This window comes from Dromiciops gliroides, chromosome 1 (genome assembly GCF_019393635.1).
Source record: "Dromiciops gliroides isolate mDroGli1 chromosome 1, mDroGli1.pri, whole genome shotgun sequence".
Classification (NCBI taxonomy): Eukaryota; Metazoa; Chordata; class Mammalia; order Microbiotheria; family Microbiotheriidae; genus Dromiciops; species Dromiciops gliroides.
The window spans coordinates 486,842,618-486,864,345 of record NC_057861.1 but is presented as its reverse complement, the minus strand read 5'-3'; the positions used below and the strand labels follow the sequence as shown (position 1 = coordinate 486,864,345).

Here is a 21,728-nt window from a genome sequence, read left to right as displayed (position 1 = left end):
TTTATTTTTTCCAATTACATGTAAAAACAGTCTTTAACACACGTTTTTTAAAATTTTGAGTTCCAAATTCTCTTATTCCTTCTTCCTTCCCCTTTCCTTGAGAAGGCAAGCTATTTTATATAGATTTTACCTGTATAATTATGCAAAACATATTTCCATGTTAACCATGTTATAAAAGAAAACATCAAAAAAAAGTTTTTAAAAAGTGTGCTTTCGGGGCAGCTAGGTGGTACAGTGGATAGAGCACTGACTGGCCCTGGAATCAGGAGGACCTGAGTTGAAATCCGGCCTCAGACACTTAACACTTGCTAGCTGTGTGACCCTGGGCAAGTCACTTAACACCAATTGCCTCACCCCCCAAAAAATTAATTACAAAAAAAAGTATGCTTTCATCTGCATTCTAAATCCATTTCTTTCTCTAGAATTGGATAGCATTTTTCATCATAAGTCCTTCAGAACTGTCTTGGATCATTGTATTGCTGAGACAGTTCATTCACAGTTGATCATCATACAGTATTGCTGTTACTGTGTACAGTGTTTTCTTGGTTCTGCTCATGTCACTTTGTATCATGCAATTCTTTCCAGGTTTTCTACCACAACTGTGTACCACAACTTGTTCAACCATTCCCCAATTGATGGGCACCCCTTTAATTTTCAATTCTTTGCCACCACAAAATGAGCTGCTGTTTTTTTTTCTTACAAAATATTTTTTCCCCTTTTTTATGATCTCTTTGGGATATGGACCTGGTAGTGTTATTGCTGGGTCAAAGGGTATGCAGTTTTATAGCTCTTTGACCATAGTTACAAATTACTCTCCAGAGTGCTTAGATCAGTTCACAACTCCAACAGTACATTAGTGTCCCAATTTTTCCACATCCCCTCCAGCATTTGTCCTTTTCCTTTTCTGTCATATTAGCCAATCTAAGAGGTATGAGGTGGTACCTCAGAGTTGTTTTAATTTGCATTTCCTTAATCAATAATGAGGGACAAGCTAGGTGGTGCAGTGGATAGAGCACTGGGCATAGAATCAGAAAGTCCTGAGTTCAAATCTGACCTCATATCCTTACTGTTTACGTGACTCTGGGCAAGTCACTTAACCCTTTTTTTACCTCAGTTCCTCAACTGTAAAATGGGGACTCACTGGAGAAGGAAATGGTAAAGAAAACCCTATGGACAAGTCCATGGGGGTCATGAAGAGTCAGATGTGACTGAACGACAACAAATCATTAGTGATTTAGAGCATTTTTTCACATGACTACAGATACTTTGATTTATTTTTCTACTGAAAACTCTGTTCATATCCTTTGACTATTTACCAATTGGGAAATGACTCCTATTCTTATAAATTTGACTCGATTCTCTCTATATTTGAGAAATAAATAAAGCTTTTGCTGCCACCCTTTACATCATATCTTATTGTGATGTAACAATAATTACCCAAGAGGCTAAAGCAGTCACCCTATTCCTCTCCATTAAGGGACTTGGACCTATATATATTGGTTGTGGATTCACATCCGGGGAGTCTGACCAGTAAAAAGAAGGGAGGCTCTCAGCTCCTTTCCCAGACTTGGTGCCAGGATTCGCTGCTGTGGCTGCATCACTGAAACAAGATGGTGAATGTTGGAATCAATGGATTTGGCCGTATTGGGCGTCTGGTCACTAGGGCTGCGGTCATCTCACAGAAGGTGGACATTGTGGCCATTAATGACCCCTTCCTTGACGTCAACTACATGGTTTATCTGTTCCAATATGATTCTACCCATGGCAAGTTCAAAGGCACTGTCAAGGCTGAGAATGGAAAACTGGTGATCAATGGAAAAGCCATTACCATCTTCCAGGAGCGAGATCCCACCAATATTAAGTGGGGAGATGCCGGAGCTCTATATGTTGTAGAGTCCACTGGCGTCTTTACCACCATGGAAAAGGCTGGGACTCACTTGAAGGGTGGAGCTAAGCGGGTCATTATCTCTGCCCCTTCTGCTGATGCCCCGATGTTCGTGATGGGAGTGAACCATGACAAATATGAAAATTCCCTTACTGTTGTCAGTAACGCCTCCTGCACTACCAACTGCTTGGCCCCCCTGGCCAAGGTCATTCATGACAAGTTTGGCATCGTGGAAGGACTCATGACCACAGTTCATGCCACTACGGCGACCCAGAAGACAGTGGATGGCCCCTCTGGCAAGATGTGGCGAGACGGACGTGGTGCTGGCCAGAACATCATCCCTGCCTCCACTGGGGCCGCCAAGGCTGTGGGCAAGGTCATACCGGCACTCAATGGGAAACTCACAGGCATGGCCTTCCGTGTTCCTACTCCTGATGTATCTGTTGTGGACCTGACCTGCCGCCTGGAGAAACCTGCCAAATACGACGATATTAAGAAAGCGATAAAGGAAGCGTCCGAGGGACCCTTAAAGGGCATCATGGGCTATACAGAAGACGAAGTTGTATCTACTGACTTCCTCAGTGACACCCACTCTTCTACTTTTGATGCTGGTGCTGGCATTGCCCTCAATGACCATTTTGTGAAGCTCATTTCCTGGTATGACAATGAGTATGGTTATAGCAACCGTGTAGTTGACCTCATGGCCTACATGGCCACGAAGGAGTAAAATGGAAAGCCGTGGATCTTCATCCCCAGTCAAAAGAGAAATTCCAACCCTGGGGAGTCCATATCCCTAACCTATTTTCCTTTATTGGGGATTCCATGCCCCATTCACAGTCCTTGCCCCAAAGTACCCCTGTAATAGGGGGAAGAAGCATTGAGTCCTATGTTATGCACCATCAATAAAGTCAACATATTCAGTGCCAAAAAAAAAAAAAAAAAAGGAAAGACTTTTTTGTCTAGTTATTGCTCTGTGGCTTTTTCTATCTCCACCTTAGTCTTAGGGAATATTTTTGTTTTGGTTTGGTTTTTTGCGGGGCAATGAGGGTTAAGTGACTTGCCCAGGGTCACACAGCTAATAAGTGTCAAGTGTTTGAGGCTGGATTTGAACTCAGGTCCTCCTGAATCCAGGGCTAATACTTTATCCACTTTATCTAGCTGCCCCTAGTCTTAGGGAGTATTACTCAAAGCTTTTTTTGCCTTACATCTTGTGTTGCCCCAAAGTGGGAAGTAGAAAGATATTCTGTTGTTGTTCAGTTGTATCTGACTCTCCATGACCCCTTTTGAGATGTTCTTGGCAAAAATACTGGAGTATTTTGCCCTTTCCTTCTCCACCTCATTTTACAGATGAGGAAAGTGAGGCAAACAGGGTGAAGTGACTTACCCAGGGTCACCCAGCCAGTAAGTGTGTCTGAGGCCAGATTTGAACTCACAAAGATGAGTCTTTCCTGACTTCAGACCTGGCGCTCTATGCACTGCACCACCTAGCTGCCCCAAATCTAGTGTGAGATAGCTATGTATTACTTTGATCCAAAAACCAATGCTAGGGGCCCTGGAGTCAGGAGTACCTGAGTTCAAATCTGGCCTCAGACACTTAACACTTATTAGCTGTGTGACTCTGGACAAGTCACTTAACTCCCATTGCCCTGCAAAAAAACAAACAAAAACCAATGCTGAATATAAAAGACAAGAAAAAATTAACAGAAAAACTTAAAATAAGTGGCAACAATAATATAAAGGGGGGAAACTGGCTAAAATCACTGATAAATTCACCAAGAGTTTAGGCTTTTAAGGGTTTATTAAAAGATATAAGATAGTAAAGAGAGAAAGATTGAGAACAGATTCCTTATAGCATGGAAAGCCTAGCCTTCCTAATTGCCCACGTGAAGTCCTGCCACCAAGCCGATGTCTCGAACCAAAGAGGAAGAAGCCCTCCGCCAGCATCTGCTTCCTACTTTGTGTCCACCTCCCAGGGAGGCTCTTCAAGTTGATTGGCTGAAAGCGGTCTCCTGCCAATGCATCAGTCCACAGCCTCTGAGAACACTCCTTTTCAGGGTTGGCCAAATTCGAATTCAAGATCTAATCACCTCTAAGTGGGTACCCAGTAGTTCCTCATTTACACCCATTTCAAACACTACTAAGTCAATCAAGTCAGACCCCTGGGCGTCTACCAAATTCTATTAAACTGAGATACTTTGGGAATCCAGCTGATCATCTGCTTCTAAAGACGTGTTAGGCAGTCCCTATCACTAGATTCTTAACATTCACATTGGCATAAACTGAGGCCTGGGAAAAACCTTAATTTAGAAAGGCCATGACGAGTCATCTTGACTTTTATCTGCTCCCTGGGCTTTGATGACTCTGGAGGAGTGAGGCTGATGACTTCAATCAAATTCATGCACAAGTCAAGACATCACCCTTGTGATGTCATTGGTCCTCTTCAAGAACAAAGGATGAACAACATTGTCATATTAGATGTATTCAACTGCAATGTCATTAAAAATAAACACTGAATACATGTCAAGTGAGGACTCTCGGTATATATGTTAAGTGGGTTCTTATGTGCATATTTTATCTCCCTAATGCACCCCATTATCTTTTCCAGGGATTCCACAATAAACATAATAGACATATTCTCTGGAAAAAATTGCATATAAAGTTAATTTATTTAGGTTGTATGCTAAGGGACAATAAAAACAAGTCAATGAACATTTATTAAGATTCTGCTAGGTACAATATACCTTGTCTTTTTTAGGAGGCTTGGGGGGATCTGGACCTGTGATTCCACTGTTGAACTTTTACCACCTTGTAAATAGATGAGATCAAACCTATTTAATCAACAATATTTATTTGTCAACAAAAAAGATTTTGTGCCATTTATAAATAATACTATTTTCAAAGGTTTCATCCTTTTGAAATTTCTATTTTTATGTATTACAGTGTGCACAAGTAGCATAATAAGTACAGGGGGCAGCTAGGTGGCGCAGTGGATAAAGCACTGGCCCTGGATTCAGGAGGACCTGAGTTCAAATCCAGCCTCAGACATTTGACACTAGCTGTGTGACCCTCTCTACAACCTTCCCTTCAGTTTGGTGTACTAAAGGTGTAGTCTATTATACTGAAGGTCTAGCCTAGCATACTGATGATCTAGCCTACCACCTGGTAGCTCCTTATGTTTCCTAGCATGTGAAAATCTCCCTCCTACTACTCGGGTGCCCCAAACCCTAGAATCATCCATCCCTAGAATCCCTACTAATCCTCACTTGCTGAAGCCTAGGGTGTTCTCTGCCACATGATCAATGCTTTTGTTCTAATTCTACCCACATAGCAGAAATTTAGCTGTGGCAATCTGTTTAGCATCTGTCTCTGAGTGGCCTGGGCCCCGAATGAATCACTGGGGTGAGGATGCCCCCTGGAGATAACAACAATAGCAACTAATATGTATATTAAGCCCCATCTGTGTATAAAGCACTATGCTGGGTACATGGAGATTGAAAAAATAAATGACATATATAATTGATGTCATATTGCTTTCCTTCTCAGTGGGTGGGGGAGGGAGAAAATTTGAAACTCAAAATCTTAAAAAAAAATGGATGTAAAAAATTTCAAAATTAAGGGAAAACTGGACAGTCCTGGTTAATTGTGTATAAAATATGAAATAGTATCAATAAATAAAATACTATGTAAAATAGTTTCTAGAAAGGAATGTGGTAAATATACAACATCGTTTTGCAAGGCAGGCTATGTATAGATACAAAGGGGGAAAAGATAACATCTGGTTGAGAGGAAGGAATAAAAAAGGTTTCGTGAAGAAAGTGACGTCTGAGATAGAAATGGTGTGTAGGTTTTAGAACGATGGTGGATTGTCAGAGAAAGGGGCTTTCCAGGTAGCAGGTGGAAAGCACAACCGGAGTAAAACTAGAGGGGTAGGGGCAGCTAGGTGACACAGTGGATAGAGCACTGGTCCTGGAGTCAGTAGTACCTGAGTTCAAATCCGGCCTCAGACACTTAACACTTACTAGCTGTGTGACCCTGGGCAAGTCACTTAACCCCAATTGCCTCACTAAAAACAACAACAACAAAAATAAAAACTAGAGGGGTAGAAATGTATGGTAGGGAAGGTAGGAAGGACCATAAGTCCAGTTTGAGTGGAGCATAGAGTATGTGTCAGGGAGTAGTGGGAAATACAGGGTTTTGCTTCCCTCCCCCAACCCACCATGGGCCACGGAGGTGAGAGGGAGAGAGAATAAGTGACTGGAAAGAAGTAGATTTTTTTTTGTTTTGGTTTGGTTTTGGTTGTTTTGTTTTTTTAAGATAATAAAGCTGGAGGATCTTAATTGCCAAACTAATAATAATAATAATAATAATAATACAACTTAATTCAATAGACTACTACTAGGCTGTAAAGTCCATGAAAACAGAGACCCTATTATAACTAAAATGTGTATCTCATGCATATAAGGCAGTGGACACTTAATAAATATTTAATTGAATTGGAAATAGGGGAGTCATGAAGATTTTGTCTATTAAGGGATATGGGACACTGAGAAAGCTCTTGCTTAGATAGGAAGTCTATTAAATGTTTATTTTAGCAGCTGGAGATTGTGGAGCCAACAGACATCATTTAAGAAATTTTTTTTTTTAGAAAAATGAAATTAAAGCCAGAGAGGGGCAAGGTCTGACCCATGAGCAAGGATTCCAAAGTTCCCAGAGTACTGAGGAAATAGGAATTTGATGGATGAGGAGGACAGAGAGAGGTAATTTTTTTTTTTTTTTGTGAGGCAATTGGGGTTAAGTGAGTTGCCCAGGGTCACACGGCTAGTAACTGTTAAGTGTCTGAGGTCGGATTTGAACTCAGGTTCTCCTGAATCCAGGACTGGTGCTCTATCCACTGTGCCACCTAGCTGCCCCTCAGAGAGAGGTAATTTTAGAGCATGGACCATTTCCTATAGAGACCATTCTCTTTGGGGATGATAAAGTGAGAGGAAAGGGTAGTATGAGCAGGACATTGGGAATCTTGTATAGAGAAAGAGGATTCCAAAAGTGATGTAGAGACAGTAAACTAGCAAGTACCCACTATGCAGGCACTGAGGATATCAAGAAAGGCAAACTACAAGGACGACAACAACCAATCTAATGTGGGGGAGACCACAAGTAAACAACCATGTGCAAACAAGATATAAACAGGATAAATCGGGGGTACTCTCAGAAGGAAGGCACTAAGATTAAGGAGGGCAAGGAAGGGAAAGCCTTCTTGTAGAAGGTGGGACTTTAGCTGAGATTTGAAGGAAGCCAGGAGTTGTGGATAAGGGGACACAAAATTCCAGGTATGGGTGACAACCAGTGAAAATGTTTGGAATGGGGGCAGCTAGGTGACACAATGGATAGAGCACCAGCCCTGGAGACAGGAGGACCTGAGTTCAAATCCAGCCTCGGACACTTAACACTTACTAGGTATGTGACCTTGGGCAAGTCACCTAACCCCAGTTGCCTCACCAAAAAACAAAAACAAAAACGAAAAACAAAAAAGAAAAGAAAAAGAAAAGAAAATGTCTGGAATGGGGAAATGGAGTGTCTTGTTTGAGGAACAGCAAGGAGGTTAGTTTTGACTACCCTTATAAACTTGCTTAGAATCAGCCCTATCCATACATCTATTGACCGGATGCTTTTTCTCACTCTCTTCCAGGCGAAGGATTTCCTTACCAGATAATTCCTCTGGGTGCCTTACCCAAACACTGGCCTCTGTGAAGCATACAGTAAAGATAGACAGAGATGTGTTCCTGGGGGACTATGGATTTCACATTTCACAGAGCCTTCCTCTGAGTATCTCCTCAGTTATCACAGGTAGGATCTTTGTATATATCATGTATCATATACCTATTTATTTATATTTTATCTTTCCTGTTATGATGCAAGCTCTTAGAGGGCACGGACTATTTTTTATTAGTGATAACGAATACTTTAAAGTACCCTTATTTTAAATAATAACTAACACAGTGTTGTTTTACATAATAATACTTACAGGATTGTTGTTTTAAATGATAATAACTAACATTTATAGTGTTGTTTTAAATAATAACACTTATGATGTTACTGATTTAAATAACTAACACAGTGTTTTAAAATTATGGCACTTACAGTGTTCTTGTTTTCAATAATAATAATAAGTGACATTATCCAATTTTATTCTCACAATAGTATTGTTTTAAATTATGATCCTTGTGGTGTTATTGTTTTAAATTATTAATAATAACACTTATGGTGTTGTTTTAAATGATAATAATAACTAACACTTATGGTGTGGTTTTAAATAACAATAAGTCTTAAGAGTGTTATTATTTTAAATGCTGATAATAATAACACTTACAGTGCTTTAAGGTTTGACAAGTACTTTGCATGTATTATCTCATTGGATTCTCACAACAGCCCTGTAAGATAGATGCTCTTATTATCCCTATTTTACAGATAGGAAAAACTAAAGCTGGAAGAGGTTACGGGCTGTTATTATCCCTATTTCACAGTTGAGGAAACTGAGACCGAGCTTAAATGACTTGACCAAGGTCACAGAGCTATTAAGTGTCAAAGGCAGAATTTGAACTCAGGTCTTCTTATCTCCAAGCCCAATGATGTATCCACTATGCCACCTAGCAGCCGTTCTTTCTGCCCTTCAGTGCTTAGCAACATGCCTGGCCCATGATAAGAGCTAGATCAACACTTTTTGATTTGTTGATAAACTCCAGGAATTAATATGTTGATTTTTTTATCTCTTGCCTTTTGTGCATTTCCTAACATTAACATTAGGAGAGAAGGGGCAACTAGGTGACGCAGTGGATAGAGCACCGGCCCTGGAGTCAGGAGTACCTGAGTTCAAATTCGGCCTCAGACACATAACACTTACTGGCTGTGTGACCCTGGGCAAGTCACTTAACCCCAATTGCCTCACTAAAAAACAAACAAACAAACAAACAAACATTAGGAGAGAAGGGATCCACCCCGTGGCTCTTTGAGAAGCATGGCAGTCTGATGAACAGAATGCTGGACTTGGAGTCAGGAAGAGCTAGTTTCCCATTACACATCCAGCTGTTACTAGCTGTTACTAGGTCACCATGGGAAAATCATTTACTATCCCTGAGCCTCAGTTTCCTCTTCTGTAAAACAGGGGTAATATGTACCTGCTGTCCATATGTCACATGGGTGTTATGAAGCCCAAGCAGATGATGTCAACCTCTGAAGTGTTACATTAATGTCAGCTTTTGTTATTTTGTACTAGAACCCATCCTGATTTGTTCTTGGGGATCCTTCCTATTCAAAGCTTGTTATCAGTTATCTCGAGTTAATGAAAGTATTTGGATTCAAATCCGGCACTTGACACTTACTAGCTGTGTGACCCTGGGCAAGTCACTTAACCCTCATTGCCCTGAAAAAAAAATGAAATTAAAAATTATAAATGGTTATCTATTAAAAATGTTTAAATAAATTTCTATCAAATAGGAAAAAATAGCATGTTAAATTTGTTGTGGAGGGAGACACACAATGAATATGGTACAGATTCACATAATTCTGTCCTGCTTTGTATGTGAAACGTTCATCTTGTTTGGTGTGTGATAAATTAAAGGATACAAATAAATTCAAACTTTCCCTCTCCAGACCTCACCAAATAGGAAGAAAAGCTTCTGCTATACATCAACTAGCTACACAAATTTCTAGGTCAGGGATTCTTAACCTGGAGTCTATGGATAGAATTCAGGGGTTCTGTGAAATTTGCTGGGGGAAAAAAATACATCTTTGTTTTCACTAAGTAAAATGTAACATTTCCTCTAAAGATTTTAAAAAGGGGCAGCTAGGTGGTGCAGTGGATAAAGCACCGGCCCTGGAGTCAGGAGGACCTGAGTTCAAATCCAGCCTCAGACACTTGACACATACTAGCTGTGTGACCCTGGGCAAGTCACTTAACCCTCATTGCCCTGCCCCCCCCAAGACAGTGAATGTTGAAAATTGTTTTTACATGTAATTGGGAAAAATAAAATGTTATTAAAGTTCAAAAAGAAAAGAAATAAAGTCCTTGTAACATATATATGTAAGGGTGTGTAATATACATACACACACACAGAGTCAAACAAAAGAAAATCCTAAATTGGAGGCAACATGTTATTTTCAAAACTGTACCATTTGTCTGTATTCCTCCTCATTTTACAAACAAGAAAATTGAAATCCGCATAAACGCAGGCCAGAATAAGAATGAGGTGCCGGCATCTAGTCTAGAACCTTAGCAATTGGACCACTTGGCCAGTTTAAATACATCGTGAAAGCTGGGTTACAAGAAGCATTCAAATTATACAGTTACTAATTTTATGTCTTAATTAGGAAGCACGGCTGACGGGAAACTTCTGCCAGGTGATCAGATCCTCCGAATGAACAATCAGTCCGTGGACGACCTTTCCTATGAACAAGCACTTGATATTTTAAGGTACAAAATTGTATGTTTCATGTTAACAGGAATATATAGGTAGAAGTATGGATTAACTATAGATACAGATACAATTTAGCAGAGCTTTAAAGGAAGTCACGCTGGTACTGAGAGAAACGAAAAAGGATACAAAAGGAACATAATACATTTTCTTTCTTTTCTTAAAACAGGAATGAGTTTATTTTTATAATTTCATTTCTATACAGTAAGATTAATAGTCCCTAGAAAAATTAACTTTTCTGCCTGACTCTCTTGCTAAATTAAGTCCTGTCACTTAAGAAACAGAAGTTACATCCAATTAGAAAGGAAATTTGTTAAATACAGGGCCTTTTTGGTTTTTGTCTTTATTTCTGGTATGTCATATACAGGAGGCATTTAATAAAAGACATATAAAACTGGCTCCTGCCCTCAAGTCAGGGGTGTGCTGGTAAATATTTAACAATCAGCTCTCCCCCAAAAAATATGTAGTCATATGCCATTTTAAAGTTTGATTTGAATTTTAACATTTTCTCCATTACTTTCTTAAGCCCAGCCAAATCACTAAAGCAATAAATCAAGACCTGAGTTGCAGTGTTTGCTAGTTTCTAGGGTATAAATGTTTATTAGGGGAAAGGGGAGGGAGCAGAAGTCACGAAATCACAAAGGGGTTTCAACATTTAATAATTACTTTATTTTATTTATTTATTTATTTATTTATTTTTGCAGGGCCGTGAGGGGTTAAGTGATTTGCCCAGGGTCACACAGCTAGTAAGTGTCAAGTGTCTGAGGCCACACTTGAACTCAGGTACTCCTGAATCCAGGACCGGCACATTATTCACTGCGCCACCTAGCTGCCCCCTAATTACTTTATTTTTTGTTTTTAATTTACAATACCACAGCATCATATACAGTATATGTAGGAAATAAATATATATAGGAAATAAGGAAAAATAATTTTCAAAAAATTATTAAAACATCAGGGGCAGCTAGGTGGCGCAGTGGATAGAGCACCGGCCCTGGAATCAGGAGTACCTGAGTTCAAATCTGGCCTCAGACACTTAACACTTACTAGCTGTGTGACCCTGGGCAAGTCACTTAACCCCAATTGCCTCACTTAAAAAAAAAAATTATTAAAACATCAGACCCCTTCGTGACTTTTGACCCACCCTGTACTAATCCAACCTATTAGCCAGAGAAGGGAGATTTCCATGGTAGTTCTGGTCTTGGAGTTTTACTTTGGTTCTAAAGGAAGTCTAAGAGAGAGAGAAGGGAGGAAGAGACAGACAGACAGAGAGGCAGAGAGACAGAAATTTCCTGATGCAGCATCCTCCTTGGAGAGAAAAGAAATGTCAACATCAGCAGTTCTCCAACTGTTTGGTTTCAGGACCCCTTTTTCACTCTTAAAAGTTATTGAAAACATGGAAGAGTTTTTCTTTCTCTATGTTCTACCTATGGATATTTACCATATTGGAAATTTAAATGTTTAGTATTATTATAATAGTTGTGACCTCCTAGATGCCCTGAAAGGGTCTTGGGAATCTTCGAGGGTTCTTGGACCACCCTTTGAGAACCACTGGTTTCCAAGATTATACTAAATGTGCACTCTCTTCTTTTACCTTCTTAGTAGATGATTCTAAAAAAATTTTTTTTTAATCACCATCTACAAATGCTTTGGGGAAATAATCAAAACTGCAAAAGAAGAAAATACATATATGATGTGTTGTCCTACCCCTGACACCTATGGGCTTTGTGATTGGCAAGTCATTTAACTTTACAGAGTTGCCCCCAAACAACTCTAAGAACAGGGGATAGATAGTTTGCATAGGAAGAGGAATTTTCTCAATGGGAGGTAACCTGCATTGAGGAAACCACAGGTCTGGATTTTATCCTCTGCCTAACTAAGTGCTCCATAAGACGTCTGCTAGGTTACCATATAGGAGAGTACCAAGATTAGTTAGTTACTGATTTCCTTTCTAGGTATATAGATAGCCAAAGTGTGTTGGGGTTTTTTTGCAACTGATAAAAAATTAAATTAGGGCAGCTAGATGGCGCAGTGGATAAAGCACTGGCCCTGGATTCAGGAGTACCTGAGTTCAAATCCAGCCTCAGACACTTGACACTTACTAGCTCTGTGGGCAAGTCACTTAACCCCCATTGCCCTCCCCCCACACACAAAAAATTAAATTAAACTCTTCCAAAACTTACTTGGAAGCTTTATTGAACTAGTTATCTCATTAACATTAATACTCTCCCAAATGAATGAAAGCAGCCAGGTGGCGCAGTGGATATTGCCAGGCCTGAAGTCAGGAAGACTCATCTTCCTGAGTTTAAATCCAGCCTCAGACGCTTACTAGCTGTGTGACCCTGGGCAAGTCACTTCAACCTGTTTGCCTCAGTTTCCTCTTCTGTAAAATGATCTGGAAAAGAAAATGGGAAACTACTCTATTATCTTAGCCTAGAAAACCACACAAGGGGTCAGAAAGAGTTAGACATGACTCAAACAACTGAACAACAACAAACCATTGAACAGAACTCGTTTATTCCTGCCCATCCTCTAACTCCCAAGTCAAGAAGTCAGAGGCAGCTGGTGGTACGATGGATCGAGTGATGGGCCTGGAGTCAGGAAGACTTGAGTTCAAACCCAGCCTCAGACACTTACTAGCTCAGACACAACTTCCCTAGGCATCAAGTCTCTTCAAATGGGATAAATGGGGATAGCAATAGAATCCACTTCACAGGATTGTCATATCAAACGGGATATTTGTAAAGAACTTATCCTAGTACCTGGCCACATGGTGGGTGCTTAATAAATACTTGTTCCCTTCCCAAGTCCAGTGCCATAGTTCCTGAGTATACCACGCTGCTTCGAGTGCCCGTGGCTTGTGTCTGTGACATCTCAGAGATCATTATCTTGGTAATGGGAAAGAACACGCCTGCTACAGCCTGAACTACTATATACTACATACTACTACATACATACAAACCTGACCTATACATACTCCTAAGTTTTAATAAGACAAATTGACAAGAGAGAGGTTTCTTTTATAATTATACGCATCATTTTAGTGCTCTGGCTGAGGATATTATTCCCCACTCCCTGCCCGTCACCTGAAACAGCTAAATTTCTTTGTCTCTTTTTCAGGGAAACAGAAGATTCTCTTTCCGTCACTGTTGCTCGATGTACCTCGGTAAATTTCTTTATCGTGTTTGTTGGGCTGAGATTTGAATACCTAGAAATCCTTAATACCCACTAAATGGGAGATCCACCAGAGAAGGGGAGAGGAGGCAGATTACAGAGAATGAATGCTCTTTGGAAGTGAATCGGTTTTTATGAGATCAGTCAACTTAATCAGTCAGCCATTTTGGAGTCCTATTGGTTTGTAGATAAGCTTAGTATTGGGGAGATCTGTAGAAGAATGAGGCATGATCCTCCCTTATAGTCTTATTGTGTAGGTGGAGAAATGGGACATGTGCTTACTAAAGCAACATGTAGGGGAAGTTAGAGGTACAGTGGATACAGCATCGGCCCTGGAGCCAAGAGGACCTGAATTCAAATCTAGCTTCAGACACTCACTAGCTTTGTGACCCTGGATAAGTCACTTAACCCTGATTGCTTTGAAGTTTGTGAAAGTCAGTGCATACTTGGATTCAGTCAGTTGTTGTTTGATCATTTCAGTCATGTCTGACTCTTCTTAACCCCATTTGGGGTTTTCTTGGCAAAAATACTGGGGTGGTTTGCCATCTCCATCTCCAGCTCATTTTACAAATGTGTCTGAGGTCAAAATTAAACTCATATAAATGAGTCTTCCTCAGGGTAGCTAGGTGGTGCAGTGGATAGCGTACTGGCCCTGGATTCAGGAGGACTTGAGTTCCAATCTGGCCTCAGACACTTGACACTTACCAGCTGTGTGACATTGGACAAGTCATTTAGCCCTCATTGCTCCACAAAAATTAAAAAAAAAAAAAGAGTCTTCCTGACTCCAGGCTTGGCAATCCATTGTGTCACCTAGCTGCATTGCTGGTGATTACATTCTCCAGATAGGCAGCATTAGTTTGTAGTACTTTTTCTTGTACAAAATGACCACAATTGTCACACCTCTTAGAAACATCTATATCTTTCAGACCATAAAATGCCTAGTTCTTAGTAGTCCTAGAACCCTCTCTTGACCCACATGTCCAAAGTCACCACGTAAAGGTTCTGCAACGTGCCCTGGTCAGCACCAATCACTTAGTGGTACTGTGGTAGGATCAGTGACAATCCAGTACCAGACTCTACTACAGGGCTTCTTAAACTTTTTCTACTCATGACCCCTTTTCACTAGAGAAATTTATATGTGACCCAGAGTGTATAGGTATATAAAATAGTCATACATAACCTTTTACTGTTGTCAAATTTTTCACAACCCCCACATTCAGTTATGCAACCCCATATGGGGTCATGACCCACAGTTGAAGCAGCTAGGTTCTATTACACAATTTCAACCTTTCTCATTGTGTCAACAGTGTGAGTCTTCTAGCATCACTGCTCTTCTTAGCTTCTATCAATCCCTCATCAGCCATTTGCTCTCATTCCCAATCATACACAGATAACTGAGGCAGAGAAGGTAGGCATGATGAAACAAGGTCCATGTGTGATGCTGTCTGGCCATCTGGTAGAAGCCCCAAATTCTCAGCTGTGATACCATTTACTCATAAACAAGAATGTCTTGAACTATGTGTATCTTCAGAGTTCTCCCTTCCTCTTCCCCTCTCATGGGTGCCTAGCATCAAGTCCAAAATCTCTTCACCATTAGGAGTAACCTCTATTTCCACCTATGTAACAACCTTCAAAATGCTCTAGCCTCAGGTAAAAGCTGTTTACACTGGCATTTATATAGCTCTGTGTGGTTTGTAAACACTTTGGGGGCAGCTAGGTGGCGCAGTGGATAGAGCACTGGCCCTGGATTCAGGAGTACCTGAATTCAAATCTGGCCTCAGACACTTAACACTAGCTGTGTGACCCTGGGCAAGTCACTTAACTCCAACTGCCTCACACACACACACACAATTCTAGGATGTATTATTGGGAAAAAAAACCACCACTTTGGATACATCATCATCATAGCAGCTGCTATTGACTCTAAAATTACCAAAGAGCTCACACAGGTCATCACACAACCATAGTTAATTCTAAGAAATAAATTTAAATTTAAAAATAGGGCCAACAGTGGTCATAAGCCAAAAGCTTTCTTCATTCTTTTGGAGGAGGGAAACTAGACACGTGCCGGGGCCTCCTCTAGAAGGAGACCCGCTTTAGTGAGGCCATATCTTAATACATATAGCAGTGGCTATGCAGTGAGCTGTAGTCTTGACAATGAGGGCTAATAGCAACAATATGACAAGTTTGATTCATAGCAGGGCTTCATGACCAGTCCTGCAGCTGCTTATCTGAATTCAGGGACCACCTGGGGCTGGTGTGAAACAATTCTGGGATTCTGCTGTGGTTGAGTTTATCCAGAGAATGAGTGCAAGGGATTGTTGTTACAACATGCTCAGGGAACAGCTTGCTGGCTGAGCCTTAGCTCTGGAAAACAGGGGGTCTCCTAATAGTAAAAAGAGTGGAGTGAAAAGAGAGAGTGGTCTTGGCATGGGGATCCTGACATGTAGTATTTAGAAGAGCAGGAATCGAACCCAGGTACTTTAATTTCAAATCCAATATGGCTAACATGCCTCCTCATTTTTACTTGTCTTCTGAAGGCCAAACAACACTAGCTCCTTCAACCATTCCTTACAGATCATGGTTTCCTGATCTTCAGTTCTCTGGTTACTGTATGAATGCCTTACAGTTTGTCAGTGTCCTTCTTTAACTGTTGAGGTGCCCAGAAATAAATGCAACACTCTGACATGATCTGACCACTAAGATTATAGTGGGCATATTATCTCCTGTGATCTAGATGTTATTCTTCTATTTTTTTTTTTTTTTGAGAGGCAGTTAGGGGTTAAGTGACTTGCCCAGGGTCACACAGCTAGTAAGTGTTAAGTGTCTGAGGCTGGCTTTGAACTCGGGTCCTCCCGACTCCAGGGCCGGTGCTCTATCCACTGCGCCACCTAGCTGCCCCTTTATTCTTCTATTAATGTCACCTAATGTTGCATTAGATTTGTTTTGTCTTGTTTTTTAATTGTACCGCAACATTAGATTATTAAGTTTGTGGTCAACGAAAATGCCCAGATTTTTTCCACGTGAAATTCTTCCTTCCTCCAACCTATACTTGTGCCATTGATGTATTTAACCAAAATGCAGAAATGTTAGATGCACGAACATTTTGTTGTTCAGTCATTTCCGTTGTGTCTCTCTTCATGACTCCATTTGGGGTTTTCTTGGCAAAGATATTAAAGTACTTTGCCATTTTCTTCTCCGACTCATTTTATAGATGAGGAACTGAGGAAAACAGGGTTTAGTGTCTTGGATCAGGGTTAACTGCCAGGATCACATAGCTAGTAAATGTCGAGGCCAGATATGAACTCAGGAAGATGTCTTCCTGACTTCAGGCCTGAGGCACCTAGCTGGGTGGACATTGACAATCTCTCTCAACAGTTTTTTCTTCTGTAAAAAAGAGCTGTAGTCCTTACTTTAGAGGCTTATTGGGAGGTTCAAATGAGATTGTGTGTCCACAATATTTTGTAACCCTTAAAGTCCTATATAAACGCCATCTATTATAATTAATATTATTGTTATTATGATCTTTCCTCTCTCATCTATTGAATTAGCTTGGCCTTCCTGGCAGTGAAGTGTCTATGTTCTCTCACCTTATGTTCATTATTCATCATTGTTTTTGGTTACCACCTGTACAGCAGGCCTAGGACTGACTTAGGGATTTTCTCATGGAGAGAAGCTTCTAAGGAAAATACTTAAGGCCCATAAGTACTGACAGCTAAATGGCCTGGAGTCAGGAAGACCCATCTTCCTGAGTTCAAATGTGGCCTCAAACACTTACTAGCAGTGTGACCCTGGGCAAGTCACTTCACCCTGTTTGCCTCAGTTTGCTCATCTATAAAATGAGCTGGAGAAGGAAATGGCAAACCACTCCAGTATCCTTGCCCCATATATATTGTATTTCCACAATATATTGGGAGTCCCAGTATTTTTAAAACTATCTTTAGTTAGGTATATCTTTTCCTGTGGGTATTATTTAAATTCTCAATGTTTGTGAAGAAAATTAATTTTAATAAATATGTCATTCATTAAAATCATCCTCCCAGGGGCCAGTTTTTTGTTCTTAATATGTTTTTTCCACAGGGTGTCCCTAAGTCCTCCTTTCTAACTGAAGAGAAGAGAGCCAGGCTAAAGACCAATCCTGTTAAGGTGCACTTTGCTGAAGAAGTACTCGTGAATGGTCATTCTCAGGTCTGTAAACATTAGCTCATCAAGGTTGTGATGAATCATCCTAGAGATTTCAGCCTTTACCATTATTTTATTCAATACTTTCGCATATTAGTATGGATACCCATAAGCCTCAGTAGTATAAAAGTGCTTCATTAATGCTCTTTTCTTTCTTCTTTTATTATCATTACCACTCAATCCTTCACTTCCCAAATTATACCCTCATACACAATATGCTCTACCTTTAAAGCCCTCCTTTGTAACAAATAATTGGTAAAAGACTGAAAAGAGTTTGGTATTTGAGACAGAGGTTAGTTTTCTTGACATACGCCATTACTGAGTTTTAATAGCCATAACTACATAATTTATAATACCTTTTTGAGTTTTACAGTCATTGCATAGACAGAGAATAATCTAGATTTTAGCTACAGTAATTCAGGTTACCAGGTCCAACCCACTCCTCCACTGTTGTTTAGTGAAGCTCCTGGATAATTTGCATGAATTATAAAAGCAGGATGGGAATTGGAAGTTATATATCCACCCAACCTAAATATCAGTCATTGATGAGTTCCCACTCAGAACTAAAATATCCCTAAGCATTGACAGTCTTAGAAAAGAATAGTAATATTGCCTTAGTATAAGAATCTCAGCAGCCAAAGAATAGCCTTTCATTGGCGCTCTGAAGTTACTGCCCAGCTTTTCACAAGTCTACATCAAACTGAGCATCATCCTATAGGGGTGAACATTGATTTTTAAGAAAGCAGAATTTCAGCCATTTTTGATTTTTAAAAAAGACAAAATCTGAGCAGAAACTTTAGCCAAGAAAATACAGAAAGCAAGAGAAACCTGGAAAGATAGTGATATGTGAACAATTAAAAGAAGCTAAATGATAAGGAAAAACTTATATTATGATGAGGAAAAAGAGACAAATAACTGTACAGGGTCCCACTATATGCAAAGATCATAGAGGGAGTTAAATAACATATACACATGGGGATTACTTTGTGGTTTTGATTTGAGTTAGCTGGGTAGCACAGTGAATAAAGGGCTGGGCTTGGAGTCAGGAAGACCTAAATTCAAATCCAGACTTAAACACTTACTAGCTGTGTGACCCCAGCAAGTCATTTAACCTCTATTTGCCTCGATTTCCTCATCTGTAAAATGGGGATAATAATAGCACCTACCTCCCAGGGTTGTTGTTGTGAGAACCAAATGAGATATTAATTGTAAAATACTTAACTCATTGCCTGGCACGTAATAAGCACTATAAAAATGGTAGCTGTTGTTTATTCTGTTTCGTAATTTTTAAGAGGAAATAAGAGGGGAAATTAATATACCAGGAAAAGAGGTGAGGAAAAATGGGGAAGAACTCACAATTTTGCATAATTGGAGTGCACAAGAAGGATTTAAGAGGGAGGACAGAGCGGGAAATAGTCACAAACCAGTGTGATGTTTAAAATCTAATGTGTGTCCTTACCTGACTCCCCCAAATTTGGGGGGGAAACTAGCTTAGATTTACTGATAAATTCAGCAAGAGTTAAGGCTTTTAAGTATTTATTAAAAAGTAAAGACAACACATAGGGTCTCATTTTCTCTGTTTGCCATCAACCCAAAGTCCCAGACAAAAAGGGCGAATCTCAGCAGCTTCTCCGAGAAGCCCTCTGTGAAACAGGAAGTAGGGCCGTCCACACACACAACTCCAAAGTAATTGGCTGGTAGCATTGATTGACATGACTTACAGGCGGTTCTATAAGCGTAACTTCCAGATACCAGGCAACTTCCGGATGCCAAGTCACATGCTTTCTCCTCAGGGTGGAGTTGCCCTGGTTCTCACAATGTCTTTCTCAGCAGGGGGTGGCACCCTGATTCTCACACAAGACAAACTTCAGCTTTGTAGAGTTGGTCCTAAAAGAGGGGATTAAAAAGAGAGAAAAGTACAAAAATTGAAACTTGGAATCTGGGTTTAAGGAAGAAAATAAGAGCTAAGGAATAAGAATAAACCTCTTCAATTGCTAATTACTGGTCTAGTTCATAATCTTCTTTACCCTCTTTATCAAGATGGGGCAAGGAGGAAAGAGAAAATATATGAGAAGAAGATGGATGAAATTACACAATTAACAATCATAATGATGTTTAAAAAAAACAATCATAATGATGAATGTGAATGTTATGAATTCATCCATTAAATAGAGGGATGTAGCAGAATGGATTGGAAAGCAGACACTGGTGCATTATTGGTAGAGCTGTGGCAGTACAGCCATTTTAGAAACTAGTTTGTAGAAATAAAGTGACTAAAATTTCCATACCTTTTAAACAAGATTCCACTACTAGACCTATACCCCAAGGAGATCATTGATAAGAAGTTCCCATGTAGACTAAAATATTTATAGCAGCACTTTTTGTGGTATCAAGGAATTGGAAATCATATTGTTAAGGGCTAAAATTCTAGCTAGTCTGTCTAAAATATCTAATGAGTGGTCGCCAATAAATTATAAGCTTTAGCAAGAGTTAGACTTTTAAGCATTTATTAAGGAGAATAAGAATTTGGTAAAGAGAGAGAAAGGCCTAGATTCCTATCTATTAAAGGGAGAGCACATTTCTAGCTCCCTTCTCCGCCAGCGTCCCCAGGAAAGAGAGCGAGACTGAGCGCCAGTCTCTTCCTTCCTCCTCCCACTAGCCCGCGTCACTTCCTGACTCCTGGTCTTGCCCTCAAAGACCTTCCCTTCATGGGCAGAACTCTTCTACAGTAAGTATCCAGCAGGTGGCGTCATTCCAATTGTTACAATATAGATACTCATCAATTGGGGAATGGTTAAACAAATTGTGGTACATTAATGTAATTGAACATTACCGTGCTATATGAAATGACAGATATGATGCATAGAAAGATTTACATGATATAATGAAGAATAAAGTAACCTGAGCCAAGAAGCCAATATAGACTCTGACTACTGAGATGTAAATGGAAATAACATCAACCACAAAAATAGTAAATGTTTGAAACCCAAAGAACTCTCGCATTTTCCGTTGCCATGGAGTATCCTCCCGTTATCTCCTTTACAAATGGGCTCTGTGGCCTAGCGCCCCCTTCCCCAGAGCCAGGTCACCTGTGATCGTCCACCGCAGCCCACTGCCTTACAGGGACTGCTCGGGAGCCGCCACTAAGGTTTTACATCAGCACAAGAAGAAACTCCAAGCAACATGGCAGCAATCCCGTCCAGCGGTTCACTTGCAGCAACCCATGACTACTACCGAAGACGTCTGGGTTCCACTTCCAGCAACAGCTCCTGTGGAAGTGCTGAGTACTCTGGGGAAGTGATCCCCCACCATCCTGGTCTTCCCAAATCAGACCCAGGCCACTGATGGGCGAGCTTCTTCTTCGGGAAGTCGAGTCATCCATTCATGACAACTGTATTGGAATCCCCAGAGCACTCAAGAACTTTCCAGGTTTCTCATGGCACGATCACCTGTGACCTGGCTCAGGAGGCCATGAGGAAGCGGCATGTCAGCGAACCCAGCAAAACCAACACTGGGCCTTCTGCATGAGCAGCAGCACCCTCTGTGCTGATCCCCCACTTCTGAAGTGAGCTAGGCATCAGAGCCCATTTCCCCTTCCCCCCTCTCCCTTCCCTTCCTTTCCCTCTCCCACCTATTCCCTTAGAATAGACAGGCGCTTAAATGTAGAAATAGTTCTGTTGTGTGTGTGGTTTTTTAAAAAAGGAAAACAAAAGCAAAACACCAAAAAACAAGTAAAAGAAACCACACTTATTGTTTGTTTTTTTTACTATCCAAATCACCTGTGTGCTTTCCAGCAGCCTCAGTAACTTGGTTTACTTTGTACTCAACAGAAACTAATAAACTTTGAGCAGCCTTTAAAAAAAAAAAGTAAATGTTGCAAAATTACAAAGAACAAACACACCTCCAAGGAATAGATTAAAAAAAAAAAGATAACCACTCCCAACATACTTCCTTCCTTGCCAAGTTAGGCGGTCCACAATCATGGTACATTGCATACATTTTCAGACTCTTTCATGTAC

The 21,728-nt window shown here is 40.3% G+C and overlaps 2 protein-coding genes and 1 pseudogene across 3 annotated transcripts in view; all 3 read left to right on the top strand.

Annotated features, from left to right (window-relative positions):
* The window catches only part of FRMPD1 (FERM and PDZ domain containing 1), a 142,651-nt gene that overhangs the window by 87,355 nt on the left and 33,568 nt on the right, over window positions 1-21,728 (top strand). For both annotated transcript variants that reach the window (XM_043972109.1, XM_043972102.1), the window contains exons 3-6: window positions 7,572-7,729; window positions 10,250-10,352; window positions 13,474-13,519; window positions 17,608-17,715. In XM_043972109.1, coding sequence (XP_043828044.1) covers window positions 7,572-7,729; window positions 10,250-10,352; window positions 13,474-13,519; window positions 17,608-17,715 — 415 coding nt within the window. The remainder of the gene's footprint in view (window positions 1-7,571; window positions 7,730-10,249; window positions 10,353-13,473; window positions 13,520-17,607; window positions 17,716-21,728) is intronic.
* Window positions 1,608-2,612, top strand: LOC122731863 (glyceraldehyde-3-phosphate dehydrogenase-like). The gene has a single exon (XM_043972124.1). It carries the CDS (start codon window positions 1,611-1,613, stop codon window positions 2,610-2,612), a length of 1,002 nt encoding a protein of 333 aa, XP_043828059.1. The 5' UTR covers window positions 1,608-1,610.
* LOC122731873 lies at window positions 20,775-21,391 on the top strand (annotated as a pseudogene).

Bases quoted from the DNA above. Each gene is read 5' to 3' on its own strand.
- LOC122731863 (XM_043972124.1), top strand. From the start codon at position 1,611: ATGGTGAATGTTGGAATCAATGGATTTGGCCGTATTGGGCGTCTGGTC.